The sequence below is a fragment of the Anomaloglossus baeobatrachus genome, chromosome 10 (assembly GCF_048569485.1).
Source record: "Anomaloglossus baeobatrachus isolate aAnoBae1 chromosome 10, aAnoBae1.hap1, whole genome shotgun sequence".
In the NCBI taxonomy this organism is placed as follows: Eukaryota; Metazoa; Chordata; class Amphibia; order Anura; family Aromobatidae; genus Anomaloglossus; species Anomaloglossus baeobatrachus.
The window spans coordinates 48,452,562-48,471,395 of NC_134362.1; the positions used below are offsets into that span (position 1 = coordinate 48,452,562).

At 53.1% G+C, this 18,834-nt stretch overlaps 1 protein-coding gene across 1 annotated transcript in view; it reads right to left on the minus strand.

Annotated features, from left to right (window-relative positions):
- NXF1 (nuclear RNA export factor 1) overlaps positions 1-18,834 on the minus strand; it is a 173,889-nt gene that overhangs the window by 78,545 nt on the left and 76,510 nt on the right. The window contains 3 exon segments of the mRNA XM_075326585.1: positions 12,759-12,847; positions 12,927-12,996; positions 13,115-13,192. Of these exon segments, the coding sequence (XP_075182700.1) occupies positions 12,759-12,847; positions 12,927-12,996; positions 13,115-13,192 (237 nt within the window).

The window sequence follows — 18,834 nt, forward strand, 5'->3', positions numbered from 1 at the left end:
TCTCCCGAGTGGGTTTTCCCCAGGAAATGCTCACTGACCGGGGGACCCAATTCATGTCCCAGCTGATGGAGGCCCTCTGTAAGCAAGTCCAGGTGCGACATCTGGTGGCCAGCCCGTACCATCCACAGACTAATGGCCTGTGCGAGCGGTTCAATGGCACCTTAAAGCAGATGCTTAAGATGTTGGTCGACTCCCATGGGCGTGACTGGGAGCGGTATCTCCCACACCTGTTATTTGCTTACCGGGAGGTTCCACAGGCCTCAACAGGATTCTCACCGTTTGAGCTCCTGTACGGGCGACGTGTGCGGGGCCCCCTGGCTCTGGTGAAAGAGGCTTGGGAAGGGGATTTGGCCACCCATGGAGTGTCGGTTATCGAGTATGTCATGCGCTTCCGGGACAAAATGCAGGCCTTGACGCAACTGGTACACGACAATATGGCTCAAGCCCAGGCCGATCAGAAGCGTTGGTACGACCAGAACGCTTGTGAGAGGACCTACCAAGTGGGTCAAAAGGTGTGGGTACTGGTCCCCGTACCACAGGACAAGCTTCAGGCAGCCTGGGAAGGCCCATACCTCGTGTACCAGCAGCTCAACCCTGTAACGTACCTGGTCACCCTGGACCCTGCCCGTGGAAGGCGGAAGCCCTTCCATGTGAACATGATGAAGGCACATCATGAGCGGGAGGCATGTGCGCTCCCCGTGTGCAACCTGCCCGAGGAGGGAGAAGCGGAAACCCTCTTGGATATGCTAGCCCAGGTTAGGGCAGGCGGATCCATTGAGGATGTGGAGGTTGGCCACCAGCTCTTGGAAGACCAACGGTCCCAGCTGTGGGCCACCCTCCTCCCCTTCCGGGGGTTGTTTACCAACCAGCCCGGAAGGACTGACTTGGCTGTCCATCACGTGGACACTGGGGATCATCCCCCGATCCGGCGTTCAGCATATCGGGTCTCCCTGGAGGTGCAGCAACACATGCGCCAGGAGATTGACGAGATGCTGAAGCTGGGGGTGATCCAGGCATCCAACAGCGCTTGGGCCTCGCCTGTAGTCCTCGTCCCTAAGAAGGACCGAACCACTCGGTTCTGCGTGGACTACAGGGGGCTCAATGCGGTCACGGTCGCCGATGCGTACCCAATGCCACGCATCGATGACCTGCTCGATCAGTTGGCCGGGGCTCAGTACCTGACCATCATGGATCTGAGCCGGGGATATTGGCAGATCCCCCTGACTCGCAAGGCCAGGGAACGCTCTGCCTTTATTACCCCATTTGGACTGTACGAGTCCACGGTGATGCCATTCGGGATGAGGAATGCCCCTGCCACTTTCCAGCGGATGGTCAACACCCTGCTCAAGGGACTTGAAGGGTACGCGGCCGCGTACCTGGATGACATTGCCGTCTTCAGTCCCACCTGGGAGGACCACCTAGAGCATCTAGCACAGGTGCTCAGGCGGATCCACCGGGCAGGTTTGACCATCAAGCCGGGAAAGTGTCAGCTGGCCATGAGCGAGGTCCAGTACCTCGGTCACCGGGTAGGTGGGAGAACACTGAAGCCCGAGCCTGAGAAAGTGGAAGCCATCGCATCCTGGCCCACCCCCAGGACCAAGAAGCAGGTGATGTCCTTCTTGGGGACCGCTGGGTACTATAGGAGGTTTGTTCCATGCTATAGTAGCCTGGCAAAGCCCTTGACGGACCTCACCAAGAAGAAGCTGCCCTCTGCAGTCGATTGGACAATGGACTGCGAGACAGCCTTCCGGGCCCTAAAGGACGCCCTGTCCAGCCCGCCCGTGCTACAGGCAGCCGACTTCACGCGGCCGTTTGTAGTACAGACCGACGCCAGTGACTTCGGCCTCGGTGCGGTGCTCAGCCAGGTGGACTCTGCGAGCCAAGAGCACCCAGTCTTGTACCTGAGCAGGAAGCTGTTACCAAGGGAAGTTGCCTATTCCACGATGGAGAAGGAGTGCCTGGCCATAGTGTGGGCCCTGCAGCGTCTGCAACCCTATCTATACGGGCGCCACTTCATCGTGGAGACGGACCACAATCCCCTCAGCTGGTTGCACACCGTCTCTGGGACGAATGGGCGATTGTTGCGATGGAGCCTTGCGCTCCAGCAATACAACTTCACCATTCGCCACAAAAGGGGCCGTGACCACGGTAACGCAGACGGGCTGTCCCGACAAGGAGAGGTCGCGGACGGGCGCACGGGGGAACACCGGAGTGTGCTGCCCCCTAGCGCCCTCAAAAGGGGGGAGGTGTGAGGTAAATCCGGAGATATGACGATAAATCATGATATTCAAGTATGTCAGGAAGCCCTCTCCTGGTGTCACCCCCCCTTTCCTTCACACAACTGGTTTAGCAACAAATCCCATGGCCATCTCCTGTGATATGGAGATGAGGTGGTGTGGGAACAATGGACACAGGATGACTCCCTGCCGTCACCCTGTAACAAGAGTTGTATCTCATTAGCAAGGCTATGGAACTAGCAGACAGAACGACTCCAGTAAAAAATGGTTCATATCTCGCAAGCCATATTTCCGATAAATATGGCAACCATAAAAATGGTGTCTCCGCATGCGGACGATGCCGGCACACCCTTTTTATGGGAGCAGGACATTGGGAAATGCCCCAGGCGTGATATCAGCCAATGGGGAACTGGCAGACAGGTCATGAGTCCCCTCGTTCTGTAGCTAAATTCATAACTGTCACAATGAGAGCATTGGCGTCCGCCTACGACGCTCCCAGGCAAAGTTATGGCCCATATTCCATGTTGTGGATTGTCCATAACTCAAGCCAGGGGTGGAGCAGTGCTCCCTCTGAGGTCACTAAGGTAGGAGGGGACCTGGATTTGCCCAGGTTGATAACCCTACTTCGGCCATTTTCCAGTGTTCTTTTCGCTGGGGGCACGTGTAGGAAACATCTGTGGGAAGGATCCTAGAAACCTGGGTACAGCGCCCCCCTGTGGCCAGACGCAACAAGGTAACTGCTGGAACTGTGTATGCCTGTTTGTAACCCATGCTTTGACTGTAACTGTACTCTGACATATGTATATTCTGTAGATTCCCTATTGTATATATTGTAGTTTCTAGTGTGCTTTAGGCTGATTAAATTATATAATTAATCTTGGGCTGTTCTGTTATCTCGATCTTGAATCCCACGTCTGTGTGTTCGGCTAATAGTTACCGTAAATCGGTTGGTGGCAGCGAATTGTGCCAAGGATTATTGTGGGGAGGCCAGTGAGATTCGGGGAGATTTTATATATTCCGCCCGCGGAGGTCGGGGGAATATATACCTTACTCTCACCGGGGACCCTTCAATAATCGGCATAAGTAGTATAGCGGCCTCCTTGCTTATGGTCGGGCAATTCCATAATTGGCCTGACTATAAGAGGGGCGCTAGAGAGCGCGTCACGTGCTCTGTCTGTCGGTCGGGAGGTATAAAGGAGGGGTGACCCCCACTTGTTACCCCCCGATTGTGACGTACTGGTAGCCAGCGCGGGGGATTTCTGAGTGACCCCCCCGGTGGTTTGTGACAGAAGGAATTCCGGGACCGGACGCAGAACCACCTTATCCTGGTGAAAAACCAGGAAGGGGGCTTTGCATGACAGCGCTGCAAGATCTGACACTCTACGGAGCGATGTAACTGCCACTAGAAAAACCACCTTCTGCGAAAGACGTGATAGAGAGACATCCCGCAGCGGCTCGAAAGGTGGTTTCTGAAGAGCCCTTAGAACCCTGTTAAGATCCCAGGGTTCCAGCAGCCGCTTGTAAGGTGGGACTATGTGGCAAACTCCCTGCAGGAACGTGCGGACCTGCGGAAGCCTGGCTAGACGTTTTTGAAAAAACACGGAAAGCGCCGATACTTGTCCCTTGAGAGAGCCGAGAGACAAACCCTTGTCCATTCCAGATTGCAGGAAGGAAAGAAAAGTGGGTAAGGCAAACGGCCAGGGGGTAAAACCCTTATCAGAGCACCAGGATAAGAAGATCCTCCAAGCCCTGTGATAGATCTTGGCGGACGTCGGTTTCCTGGCCTGTCTCATAGTGGCAATGACCTCTTGAGATAACCCTGAGGACGCTAGGAGCCAGGACTCAATGGCCACACAGTCAGGTTCAGGGCCGCAGAATTCAGATGGAAAAATGGCCCTTGAGACAGCAAATCTGGTCGGTCTGGGAGTGCCCACGGTTGACCCACCGTGAGGTGCCACAGATCCGGGTACCACGACCTCCTCGGCCAGTCTGGAGCGACGAGGATGGCGCGGCGGCAGTCAGACCTGATCTTGCGTAACACTCTGGGCAGCATTGCCAGAGGAGGAAATACATAAAGGCAGTCGAAACTGCGACCAATCCTGAACTAATGCGTCTGCCGCCAGAGCTCTGTGATCCTGAGACCGTGCCATGAATGCCGGGACTTTGTTGTTGTGCCGAGACGCCATGAGATCGACGTCCGGCGTTCCCCAGCGGCAACAGATCTCTTGAAACACGTCCGGGTGAAGAGACCATTCCCCTGCGTCCATGCCCTGGCGACTGAGAAAGTCTGCTTCCCAGTTTTCTACGCCCGGGATGTGAACTGCGGAGATGGTGGAGGCTGTGGTCTCCGCCCACAGCAGAATCCGCCGAACTTCTTGGAAGGCTTGACGGCTGCGCGTGCCGCCCTGGTGGTTGATGTACGCGACCGCCGTGGCGTTGTCCGACTGTATGCGGATCTGCCTGCCCTCCAGCCACCGATGGAACGCCTTTAGGGCTAGATACACTGCCCTTATCTCCAGAACATTGATCTGAAGGGAGGACTCTGTCGGAGTCCAGGTTCCCTGAGCCCTGTGGTGGAGAAAAACCGCTCCCCACCCTGACAGACTCGCGTCCGTCGTGACCACAGCCCAGGATGGGGGCAGGAAGGATTTTCCCTTCGACAGAGAAGTGGGAAGAAGCCACCACTGAAGAGAGGTTTTGGCTGCCAGAGAAAGAGAAACGTTCCTGTCTAAGGACGTCGACCTCCTGTCCCATTTGCGGAGAATGTCCCATTGGAGTGGACGCAGATGAAACTGCGCAAAGGGGACTGCCTCCATTGCTGCCACCATCTTCCCCAGGAAGTGCATAAGGCGCCTCAAAGGGTGTGACTGTGCCCGAAGAAGAGAGTGCACCCCTGTCTGCAGCGAACGCTGTTTGTCCAGCGGTAGCTTGACTATCGCTGAGAGAGTATGAAACTCCATCCCGAGGTAAGTCAGTGACTGGGTCGGAGTCAATTTTGACTTTGGGAAATTGATGATCCACCCGAACCTCTGGAGAGTCTCCAGAGCAACGGTCAGGCTGTGTTGACATTGCACCCGGGAGGGTGCCTTGACTAGGAAATCGTCTAAGTAAGGGATCACCGAGTGGCCCTGAGAGTGTAGGACTGCCACAACGGATGCCATGACCTTGGTGAAGACCCGTGGGGCTGTCGCCAGGCCGAAAGGCAGTGCCACAAACTGAAGGTGTTCGTCCCCGATGGCGAAACGCAGGAAGCGTTGATGCTCGGGTGCGATCGGCACGTGGAGATAAGCATCTTTGATGTCGATCGATGCTAGGAAGTCTCCTTGGGACATCGAAGCGATGACAGAGCGGAGAGATTCCATGCGAAACCGTCTGGTTCTCACGTGTCTGTTGAGCAATTTGAGGTCCAAAACGGGACGGAATGATCCGTCCTTTTTTGGCACCACGAACAAGTTGGAGTAAAAACCGCGACCACGTTCCTGAAGGGGAACGGGGATCACAACGCCTTCTGTCTTCAGAGTGTTCACCGCCTGAAAAAGCGCATCGGTTCGCTCGGGGGGCGGAGATGTTCTGAAGAAACGATTTGGAGGACGAGAGCTGAACTCTATCCTGTAACCGTGAGACAGTGTCTCTCACCCATCGGTCTTGGACATGTGGCCACCAGGCGTCGCCAAAGCGGGAGAGCCTGCCACCGACCGAGGATGCGGTTTGGGGAGGCCGAAAGTCATGAGGAGGCCGCCTTGGAGACGGTGCCTCCGGCGGTCTTTGGAGGACGTGACTTAGACCGCCATGCATGAGAGTTCCTCTGGCCCTTCTGTGGCCTGTTGGACGAGGAGGATTGGGATCTGGCTGAGGGCCGAAAGGACCGAAACCTCGCTTGAATTTTCCGTTGCTGAGGTCTGTTTGGTTTGGACTGGGGTAAGGACGAGTCCTTTCCCTTGGATTGCTTAATAATTTCATCCAATCGCTCGCCAAACAAATCGGTCGCCAGAAAATGGTAAACCGGTTAAGAACTTCTTGAAAGCAGAGTCTGCCTTCCATTCGCGTAGCCACATGGCCCTGCGGACTGCCACCGAATTGGCGGATGCTACCGCTGTACGGCTAGCAGAGTCCAGGACGGCATTCATGGCGTAGGATGAAAATACCGACGCCTGAGAAGTCAAAGACGCTACTTGCGGAGCAGAGGTACGTGTGACCGCATTAATCTCAGACAGACAAGCTGAGATAGCTTGGAGTGCCCACACGGCTGCAAAGGCCGGGGCAAAAGACGCGCCTGTGGCTTCATAGATGGATTTCATTAGGAGCTCTATCTGCCTGTCAGTGGCATCCTTGAGCGATGAACCGTCAGCCACTGATACTACGGATCTAGCCGCCAGTCTAGAGACTGGAGGATCCACCTTGGGACATTGAGCCCAACCCTTAACTACGTCAGAGGGGAAGGGGTAACGTGTGTCATTAAGGCGCTTAGTAAAGCGCTTGTCCGGAAATGCTCTGTGCTTCTGGACAGCATCTCTGAAGTTGGAGTGATCGAAAAAAGCACTCCGTGTACGCTTGGGAAACCTAAACTGGTGTTTCTCCTGCTGTGACGCCGACTCCTCTACAGGTGGAGTTGGGGGAGAAAGATCTAGCACCTGGTTGATGGACGCTATAAGGTCATTTACTATGGCGTCCCCTTCAGGTGTATCAAGATTGAGAGCAACGTCAGGGTCAGAGCCCTGGGCTGCGACCTCCGCTTCATCCTCCAGAGAGTCCTCAAGCTGAGACCCCGAACAGCATGATGAAGTCGGGGAAGATTCCCAGTGAGCCCGCTTAGCCGGTCTGGGACTGCGGTCCGTGCCGCAGTCCTCCACGTGATACCTAGGGGCCACCCCGGGAGCACGCTGCGGCGCAGACCGAGAGGGTCCTGGGGACGATGACCACGCAGTGCCCGGGGCCTGTGTAAGGGCCGGTCTGGACTGCAAGGCTTCTAGTATCTTATCAGACCATTTGTCCATAGACTGAGCCATGGATTGTGAAAGTGACTCAGAGTTTCTCAGCTAAAACTGCAAACTCTGTCCCTGCCACCTGGACAGGGGAAGCCGGCGGTTCTACCTGAGCAGAGGGTCCCACCAGTGCCCGAGGCTCCGGCTGAGCGAGTGCCACAGGGCCCGAGCATTGCTCACAGTGAGGGTAGGTGGAACCTGCAGGTAGCATAGCCGCACAAGAGGTACAGGTTGCAAAATAACCCTGTGTCTTGGCACCCTGGCTCCTTGTGAACGACATGCTGTTGTCTCCTAGGAGAGTGATCACTGAGGGTATATAGCCAAAAGCAAAACAATGCGGCCGAACAGAGAAAATGTATACAAATATATATGTATATATACACTTCGGCACCCTAGGGGGACCAGCACCGGGTGACAGGCGTGGCTTACCGACCGCCCAAAGCGGTGTGTGTCCACCAGATTCCCTGCCTTGGGTCTCCCAGAGCTGCAGCCAGAAGTCCTCCACCAGCAGAATGTGTTTAAAACATGGCTGCCGGCGTTCTCAGGGGAGGAGGGAGCTGTGGGCGGCGACTAATAAAGTGCGGGAATCTGGTGCCCCACAGTGATTAGTGAGGGGGAAGGAGGACACCTAAAGTAAGCTCCAGCCCTCACTGTCGACGTCAGATCGACCGTCCCGCCCTTACCCCTGACTGGCAAGCCCGGGGGCGGGAGTTATGGCACTAGGCCGCAAGAAGCCGGGGACTAAATTTAATACCGCGGCCGGCAAACAGGCGCGGTCGGCGCGGTAGTCCCGGTCGTCATAACAATACAGCAGCCGCTGCAGCGTCTGAGACCAAGCGCTCCATGCGCCGTCCCCAAGGGGACACAGAGTACCTTTAGATGCAGGGCCCTGTCCCTGATGATACCAAGTCTCCTGTCCGTCAGATTCCCACAGGGGCTGCGGAGGGAGCCCGGTCCCAGTGCCTGGATGACCGGTTAGGATCCCACTTCCCCAGAGCCTCTAAGGGATGGGGAAGGAAAACGGCATGTGGCTCCAGCCTTTGTACCCGCAATGGGTACCTCAACCTTAACAGCACCGCCGACTCAGTGGAGTGAGAAGGGAGCATGCCGGGGGGCCCTCTTTTCTTCCATCCGATACAATCAGCAGCTGCTGCTGACTAAAATGGGAGCTCGAGTGAACCTCCTTCAACACAAAGCATAAAACTGAGGAGCCCGTGATGCACGTGAGGGTGTATAGGCAGAGGGGAGGGGTTACACTTTTTAAAGTGTAATACTTTGTGTGGCCTCCGGAGGCAGAAGCTATACACCCAATTGTCTGGGTCTCCCAATGGAGCGACAAAGAAAGACTGAAGTCTGGAAGTTAAGGCAACCATTTCGGGCATAGAGTCCCTGTGAGGGAATGCATCTCCTCTAGAGAAGCAGAGATGACTTTGAAAGCCCACCCTGCTGCAAAAGATGGGGAGAACGAGACCCATGCCGCCTCCATACAGATTTGGCCAGAAGGACAACCTGGCGGACAGTGGAAACCTTAAGTGAGGTGCCATCAGCCACTGATACAACGGTCCGGGCTGAGAGTCTAGACACCGGAGGGTCCACCTTTGGTGAATGAGCCCACTCCTTGACCACCTCTGGTGGAAAGGGAAAACGGTCATCAGAACCACGCTTTGGGAAGCGTTTGTCAGAGCAGAGCCTGGGCTTGGTCACAGTGGCCTGAAAACTGGAGTGGTTAAGGAACACACTCCTTGTTCTCTTAGGCAAGGTAAACTGGTGCTTCTTTGCCAGAGAGGGTTGCTCCTCTGATACTGGCGGATTGAGGTCCAGTACAGAATTAATGCACGCAATCGAAACACTAATATCGGCGTCACCCTCGGACAGATCAATGGGGGACATGGAAAGCGTCCGAGCCCCCAGTAAAGGGATCCTCCTCGTCCTGCGAGTCAGCTCGTGAATCAGAGCCGCGGGACGAGGAAGGAGAGGGGACCCTGCTTCTCCTGTGAGGAGGACGGGGTCTGAGACCAGAAGAAGAATCCTCTGAGGGCCTTGCTGAGCGAGCCGTAGCAGCAGAGGCGCCCTGAGAAGGGGGCTAATGCATGCTCAGCAGAGTCTGGGACAGCTGTCCCATGGAGAGAAGGATTCTACCCAAGCCGGGGGTTCAGCCACCGGAGCCGGAGCAGCCGGAGGGACCACTGGGGATGAGACTCCAGGCTGAGGCACCACCATGTTAGAGCAGGAATCACAATGTGGTTATGTGCTCGGTACAGGCAGTACGAGCCTACATGCAGTGCATATTGAGTGCAGCCTTGCAGCCTTACTTCTCGTGTGAGACATGCTGCTGAAGTGGGGGCTCTGAGCCAGAATGACCCCCAGCAGAGTATTGCAGTATATAAGCAGTATATAAGCAGTATATAAGCAGGTCCACAACCGGAGGTTGTGGCTTGCCAGACCGTTTGACATCGTCTCTGTGCCCTCCAGATCCCACAGCCCAGAGCCCCAGAGAGATGCTGCAGTCAGCGCCGATCGCTGTGCAGACATGGCATAAGAACGCTGAAAAAAATGGCGCCGGAGCGAGGCGAGGGGGCGGGGCCTACTCAGAGCGGGATCCGGAGGGCCAAGGAGATATACAGGGGAGGGAATCTTTCCTCAGAGAGGAGTGTCTCTCCCCTGTGCCGAACAGTCGCTGGGCGGAGCCGCACTGTCCCTCTGCATGACTGACATGCAGGGGCAGTGAAATCGAAACTAGGCCTCAGGCGAAGCCGGGGCCTAGATTTAACAATGCAGCCGGCAAACAGGCACCATCGGCGCGGTTCTCGGGTAAAAACCAGAGAACCGGCCGGAAATCACAGCAAAGTGAAAAAACACACTCTACCCACAATAAATGTACAAGGGACCCCTCAATACCGTCTCAATACTTAGCTTATGAGACGCAGGGCCAGGTCCCTGAGGGGTGAGCGCTCCGTCCGGCAGGGTCCTGAAAGGGCTGCGGATGGAGACCGGTCTCCTGCAAAGCAGTGAGAACCGTGATGGCTCCCACTTCAAGCCAGAGCCCGAGGGATGGTGAAGGAGCACGGCATGTAAGGCTCCAGCCTTGTAAAATCAACCTTAACAGCACCGCCGACACAGTGGGGTGAGAAGGGACATGCCGGGAGTCCAGTTTGGACCCGCTTTTCTTCCAACTCTTTGAAATCAAAAATCAGATGAGAATGCATGTGTGTGTGTGACCTGAACACAAAGCATTGAACTGGCTAGGACTGGCTACCAGGGGGTGTATATGCTAGGAGGGAGGAGCTACACGTTTGAGTGTAGTACTTTGTGTGTCCTCCGGAGGCAGAAGCTATACACCCATGGTCTGGGTCTCCCATAAGGAACGATGAAGAAAAAATAAGCGTCTGAATTTAATTATTTCTGGTGCATCACTCAAGTTTTTTTTTTTATTTGTACAATAAATCTTGTTTTCCAAAAACCATTAATTTTATTTTGCAGATTTGCAGTTTTAATTGATACAAATATATTAAAAAAAATGTTTAAAAAAAGATCTCTTGATTCATATGTTCATGGCAGTAATGCAGATTCCATTTTTTCACATTTTCACTCTTACATATAGCTATTGGATTTTTCAAGTCAGTATTCACACAGCAGTTTCTGCTATTTCATGTATTCCCCTTACATAGTCACTGGTGTGCATACCTTATCTCCCCATATTTAAAAAAAAAGAAAAACTGCTATCCCTCCACCATTATTTTCTAGTTTTGTTTTGTTTTTGTACAATGTTCACTTCGAATTTATATACCATATTTTTCGGATTAGAAGACACTTTTCCTCCCAAAAAATTAGAAAAAAAAATGAGGGGTGCATCTTATAATCGGAATGCACCTTACCAGGAGGCAGGCGCTGTGCTGGTGCCTGTGCTGCGGGCGGGTGAGGCAGGGGCATCCTGAAAAGGTCAGCGGTGCGGGGTTCAAATAATGACGTGTGCACAGATAGAGTTCTCAGCTCAAGATCTCAACTGCACACACACCGCCTCCAGCCCATTGATCTCCCAGCATCGGACTTAAGGAAAATGACGCCCGGAGGTGACACGCGCGCAGAGGAGATCTCGACTTATTGAGCCGATCGCTCAATACGAGCACACACTGACTCCAATGGGCACTTCTTTGAAGCCCGCACTGCTGACAGCTTCTGAAAGTTGCCTACTTCACAACATCTAGGACACCTGCTGCCCGCAGCCTACCTGCTCCGCCCCTGCGCCTCCTGTGACCCCCCCCCTGCACTACTGCTACCCCCCCCCCCCACCGGTAAGGCTGCTTTCACACATCCGGTTTTTGCTGAGCAGCACAATCCGGCTCAAAAATCTATGCAACAGATGCGGCGAAAAAAACGGATCCGTTGCATAAGTTTTTCCATGCGGCCGGTCTGTTTTTTGACTGATACGGCTTGATACTGAGCATGCGCAGTTCAAAAAACCACATCCGGCGGCCGGATACGTTTTTTGCCGCAGGACGCCGCATCCGGCGTCCATAGACTTGCATTGTAAATCGCGATCCGGCGCAATGCGTTTTTTTCACCGCACAAAAAAAAAGTGCCAGGCAACATTGCATCCGGGCGCCGCATGGGCTAAATATGCTGCATCCGGCAAAAAACGGACACAACGCAAGGCCATGCGGCACAATACAGTGCTAATGCAAGTCTATGTGGGGAAAAAACGCAACCGGCGGCAAAAAAACCCCAAACAAACGGTTGCGTTTTTTCTGCAAAGCGCCGTATTGTGCCGCTTAGCAAAAAACGGATGTGTGAAAGCAGCCTAAGAGACCACCGGATTGTAAGATGGACCCCCCCTTTTTAATCTCTAAATTTGGGGTGCGTCTTTCGAACGGAAAAATATGGTAGAATGTATGTATGTATGTATGTATGTATGTATGTATGTATGTATGTATGTATGTATGTATGTATGTATGTATGTGTGTGTATATCTATCTATATCTATCTATATCTATCTATATCTATCTATATCTATCTATATCTATCTATATCTATCTATATCTATCTATATCTATCTATATATCTATCTATATATCTATATCTATATCTATATCTATATCTATATCTATATCTATATCTATCAAGATTTTTTTTATTTTTAACAAACTTGGCCTTGACTTTCCACATTGTGGGAGCCACAACCTTTTTGTCAACTGACAGCTGCATGAGACCGTGTTTGATGAGGGATAACCTAAATTTATTTATTGGTACCATTTTGGGGTCCATACAACTTTGCTATTTTTTTTTTTTTATAGGAGAGGGGTAAAGCGACAAAAAAAAAAAAAAAAAAAAAAAAAAATATACAAAACCAGCCAAAAAAGAAAAAAAAAAAGCAAAAGCACAAAAAGCCCAAGTGCAAAAAGCCCAGGCAAGCAAAGCAAAAACCCATGCAAAAGAAAAGCCAAAAAAAAAAAACAGACAAAAAAGCAGCAATTCTGTCACTTGACTGTTGTTCTCAGCTTTGCAGGTCATGACATACAATATTAAGGACACAGGTTCTCACCTCTGGCACGTTCTCCTCTACAATTTGCAGCATAGCGTTCATACAAGTCTTCCAGTTCAGAATAAAGTCTAGCTTGTTTTCAATGAGATCTACACCAAGAGAAGGGGAGGCTTCAAAATAATTGAATCAGGATGAAAGATGGAAGAAGTAACCGGTTTGTATTCTTACCTGGATCACTACGTATGGATCTCATGTTAAGAGCTTGTTGAGCTCCATCATACCGTTTCTGCATACAGGTCTGCGGGGGGGAAAAAAAATACCAAATGAACACTGGTAATATCTTCTATGGCAAAAAAGTAAGCCTGATATTCTAATAACCTTGTTCAGCTAATAATGATAGCAAAAATGCAAAATACCTTTAAATGTAGAGCTTCTTCTTCTGCCAATTCCTTTGGCAACTCTGGAGTACCACATCGGTTTGTCAAAATGGCAACCTGGAACAGAAAGACACCCCGATTTTGGTAATGATTTTTGACCTGAGGAAGACTATTAATTTTCGAAACACGTAGACCAATAAAGAAGGGAATTTTGTTTACTTACCGTAAATTCCTTTTCTTCTAGCTCCTAATGGGAGACCCAGACAATTGGGTGTATAGCTTCTGCCTCCGGAGGCCACACAAAGTATTACACTTTAAAAAGTGTAACCCCTCCCCTCTGCCTATACACCCTCCCGTGGATCACGGGCTCCTCAGTTTTGGTGCAAAAGCAGGAAAAAGAAAACTTATAAATTGGTCTAGGGTAAATTCAATCCGAAGGATGTTCGGAGAACTGCAAACCATGAACCAGAAGAACAATTCAACATGAACAACATGTGTACACAAAAAAACAACAGCCCGAAGGGTACAGGGGCGGGTGCTGGGTCTCCCAATAGGAGCTAGAAGAAAAGGAATTTACGGTAAGTAAACAAAATTCCCTTCTTTGTCGCTCCATTGGGAGACCCAGACAATTGGGACGTCCAAGAGCAGTCCCTGGGTGGGTAAAAGAATACCTCAATAAAAAGAGCCGAAAAAACGGCCCCCTCTTAGAGGTGGGCAACCGCCGCCTGAAGGACTCGCCTACCTAGACTGGCGTCTGCCGAAGCATAGGTATGCACTTGATAGTGTTTCGTGAAAGTGTGCAGACTAGACCACGTAGCTGCCTGACACACCTGCCGAGCCGTAGCCCGGTGCCGCAATGCCCAGGACGCACCCACGGCTCTGGTAGAATGGGCTTTCAGCCCTGAAGGAAGCGGAAGCCCAGAAGAACGGTAGGCTTCGGGAATCGGTTCCTTGATCCACCGAGCCAAGGTTGACTTGGAAGCCTGCGAGCCCTTACGCTGGCCAGCGACAAGGACAAAGAGCGCATCTGAACGACGCAGGGGCGCCGTGCGAGACACGTAGAGCCGGAGTGCTCTCACCAGATCCAAAGAGTGCAAATCCTTTTCACACTGGTGAATTGGATTAGGGCAAAATGAAGGCAAGGAGATATCCTGATTGAGATGAAAAGGGGATACCACCTAAGGGGAGTAAAACCGTTATTAGCGCACCATGATAGATCTTGGCGGACGTAGGCTTCCTGGCCTGTCTGATGGTGGCAATGACATCCTGAGATAACCCTGAAGACGCTAGGAGCCAGGACTCAATGGCCACACAGTCAGGTTGAGGGCCACAGAATTCAGATGGAAAAACGGGCCTTGTGACAGCAAGTCTGGGCGGTCTGGAAGCGCCCACGGTTGACCCACCGTGAGATGCCACAGATCCGGGTACCACGACCGCCTCGGCCAGTCTGGAGCAACGAGAATGGCGCGACGGCAGTCGGACCTGATCTTGCGTAACACTCTGGGCAGCATCGCCAGAGGAGGAACCACATAAGGCAGTCAAAACTGCGACCAATCCTGAACTAACGCGTCCGCCGCCAGAGCTCTGTGATCCTGAGACCGTGCCATGAATGCCGGGACTTTGTTGTTGTGCCGTGACGCCATGAGATCGACGTCCGGCGTTCCCCAGCGGCGACAGATCTCTCGAAACACGTCTGGGTGCAGAGATCATTCCTCCGCGTCCATGCCCTGACGACTGAGAAAATCTGCTTCCCAGTTTTCTACGTCCGGGATGTGAACTGCGGAGATGGTGGAAGCTGTGGCTTCCACCCACTGCAGAATCCGTCGGACTTCCTGGAAGGCTTGACGACTGCGAGTGCCGCCTTGGTGGTTGATGTATGCGACGGCAGTGGCGTTGTCCGACTGGATATGGATCTGCCTGCCCTTCAGCCACCGCTGAAAAGCCAATAGGGCTAGATACACTGCCCTTATCTCCAGAATATTGATCTGAAGGGATGACTATCGGAGTCCAGGTTCCCTGAGCCCTGTGGTGGAGAAAAACCGCTCCCCACCCTGACAGGCTCGCGTCCGTGGTGACCACAGCCCAGGTTGGGGGTAGGAAGGATTTTCCCTGCGACAGAGTTGGGAAGGAGCCACCACTGAAGTGACGTCTTGGTTGCAAGGGAAAGAGAGACGTTCCTGTCGAGGGAAGCCGAACTCCTGTCCCATTTGCGGAGAATGTCCCATTGGAGTGGCCGAAGATGGAATTGCGCGAACGGGACTGCCTCTATAGCTGCCACCATCTTCCCCAGGAAGTGCATGAGGCGCATTAAGGGGTGTGACTGACTCTGAAGAAGGGATTGCACCCCTGCCTGCAGAGAAAGCTGTTTGTCTCTCGGAAGCTTGACAAACGCTTGCTGGGTATGAAACTCCATCCCAAGGAACTTCAGTGATTGGGTCGGTGTCAACTTGGATTTCGGGAAGTTGATGATCCATCCGAACCATTGGAGAGTCGCCAGAGCGACAGATAGACTTTGTTGACACGCCACCAGAGACGGGGCCCTGACTAGGAGATCGTCCAAGTAGGGAATCACCGAGTGGCCCTGAGAGTGCAGGACCGCCACCACGGATGCCATGACTTTGGTGAAAACCCGTGGTGCTGTCGCCAAGCCGAAAGGCAATGCCACGAACTGGAGGTGTTCGTCCCCGATGGCGAAATGCAGGAAACGATGATCGGGTGCGATCGGTACATGGAGATAAGCATCCTTGATGTCGATCGATGCTAGGAAGTCTCCTTGTGAAATTGAGGCGATGACCGAGCGGAGAGATTCCATCCGGAACCGTCTGGTTCTCACATGTCTGTTGAGCAGCTTGAGGTCCAGAACGGGACGGAATGACCCGTCCTTTTTTGGCACCACGAACAAGTTGGAGTAAAATCCGCTACCACGTTCCTGAAGGGGAACGGGGATCACAACTCCTTCCATCTTTAGAGCGGCTACTGCCTGAAAAAGTGCGTCGGCCTGAGCGGGGGCGGAGAGTTTCTGAAGAAGCGAGCCCCAGGACGAGAGCTGAACTCTATCCTGTAACCATGAGACAGAATGTCTCTCACCCATCGGTCTTGAACATGTGGCCACCAGGCGTCGCCAAAGCGGGAGAGCATGCCACCGACCGAGGATGCGGTCAGGGGAGGCCGAGAGTCATGAGGAAGCCATCTTGGAGGCAGTGCCTCCTGCGGCCTTTTGTGGGCGAGACTTGGATCGCCACGCATAGGAGTTTCTCTGGCCTTTCTCCGGCCTGTTGGACGAAGAGGATTGGGACTTGGCGGAGGGACGAAAGGACCGAAATCTCGATTGAACCTTTCTCTGTTGAGGTCTCTTAGGTTTGGCCTGGGGTAAGGAGGAATCCTTTCCTTTGGATTCCTTAATAATCTCATCCAAACGTTCGTCAAACAAACGGTCGCCAGAAAATGGCAAACCGGTTAAGAACCTCTTGGAAGCCGAATCTGCCTTCCATTCGCGCAGCCACATGGCCCTGCGGACTGCCACAGAGTTAGCGGATGCTACAGCTGTACAGCTAGCAGAGTCCAGGACGGCGTTCATGGCGTAGGATGAAAAGGCTGACGCCTGAGAGGTCAAAGACGCAACTTGCGGAGCAGAATTACGTGTGACAGCATTAATCTCAGTCAGACAAGCCGAGATAGCTTGGAGTGCCCACACGGCTGCAAAGGCCGGGACAAAAGACGCGCCCGTGGCCTCATAGATGGACTTCACCAGGAGCTCAAATCTGTCTGTCAGTGGCATCTTTTAGCGATGAGCCATCTGCAACCGACACCACGGATCTAGCCGCCAATCTTGAGACTGGAGGATCCACCTTGGGACAGTGAGCTACTAAGGCGTCCCCCTCAGGTGTATCAAGGTTAAGGGCGACGTCAGGGTCAGAGCCCTGAGCTGCGACGTCCGCCTCGTCCTCCAGAGAGTCCTCAAGCTGGGAACCCGAGCAGCGAGAGGAAGTCGGGGAAGAGTCCCAGCGAGGCCGCTTAGCCGGTCTAGGACTACGGTCCGGGCAGGAGTCTTCCGCCTGAGACTGAAAGGCCAACCTATGAGCGCGCTGTGGCGCGGACCGAGAGGGGCCTGGAGGCGACGAGCCAACAGGGGCCGGGGCCTGTGAAGGGTCCGGTCTGGACAGCAAAGCCTCTAGCAGCTTAGAAGACCATTTGTCCATAGACTGTGCAATGGATTGAGAAAGTGACTCAGAGAGTTTCTCAGCAAAAGAGGCGAACTCTGTCCCTGCAGCCTGGTCAGGGGGAGCAGGGGGGTCTACATGAGCCGAGGGGCCCACCAGTGTCCGAGGCTCCGGCTGAGCAAGCGAAACAGGGGTCGAGCATTGCTCACAGTGAGGGTAGGTGGAACCCGCAGGTAACATAGCCCCACAATAGGTACAGGCCGCAAAAGAAGGGAATTTTGTTTACTTACCGTAAATTCCTTTTCTTCTAGCTCCAATTGGGAGACCCAGACAATTGGGTGTATAGCTTCTGCCTCCGGAGGCCACACAAAGTATTACACTTTAAAAAGTGTAACCCCTCCCCTCTGCCTATACACCCTCCCGTGCATCACGGGCTCCTCAGTTTTGGTGCAAAAGCAGGAAGGAGGAAACTTATAAATTGGTCTAAAGTAAATTCAATCCGAAGGAAGTTCGGAAAACTGAAAACCATTCAACATGAACAACATGTGTACACAAAGAACAGCAGCCCGAAGGGAACAGGGGCGGGTGCTGGATCTCCCAATTGGAGCTAGAAGAAAAGGAATTTACGGTAAGTAAACAAAAATTCCCTTCTTCTTTGTCGCTCCATTGGGAGACCCAGACAATTGGGACGTCCAAAAGCAGTCCCTGGGTGGGTAAAATAATACCTCGTAATAGAGCCGTAAAACGGCCCCTTCCTACAGGTGGGCCACCGCCGCCTGAAGGACTCGCCTACCTAGGCTGGCATCTGCCGAAGCATAGGTATGCACCTGATAGTGTTTCGTGAAAGTGTGCAGGCTCGACCAGGTAGCCGCCTGACACACCTGCTGAGCCGTAGCCTGGTGCCGCAAAGCCCAGGACGCCCCCACGGCTCTGGTAGAATGGGCCTTCAGCCCTGAGGGAACCGGAAGCCCAGAAGAACGGTAGGCTTCGAGAATTGGTTCCTTGATCCACCGAGCCAGGGTTGATTTGGAAGCCTGTGACCCTTTACGCTGGCCAGCGACAAGGACAAAGAGTGCATCCGAGCGGCGCAGGGGCGCCGTACGAGAAATGTAGAGTCTGAGTGCTCTCACAAGATCTAACAAGTGCAAATCCTTTTCACATTGGTGAACTGGATGAGGACAAAAAGAGGGTAAGGAGATATCCTGATTGAGATGAAAGGGAATACCACCTTAGGGAGAAATTCCGGAACCGGACGCAGAACCACCTTGTCCTGGTGAAACACCAGGAAAGGGGCTTTGCATGACAGCGCTGCTAGCTCAGACACTCTCCGAAGTGATGTGATTGCTACTAGGAAGACCACTTTCTGCGAAAGGCGTGAAAGAGAAATATCCTTCATTGGCTCGAAAGGTGGTTTCTGAAGAGCCATCAGCCCCCTGTTCAGATCCCAGGGTTCTAACGGACGCTTGTAAGGAGGGACTATGTGACAAACCCCCTGCAGGAACGTGCGTACCTGTGGAAGTCTGGCTAGGCGCTTCTGAAAAAACACAGAGAGCGCTGAGACTTGTCCCTTAAGGGAGCCGAGCGACAAACCCTTTTCCA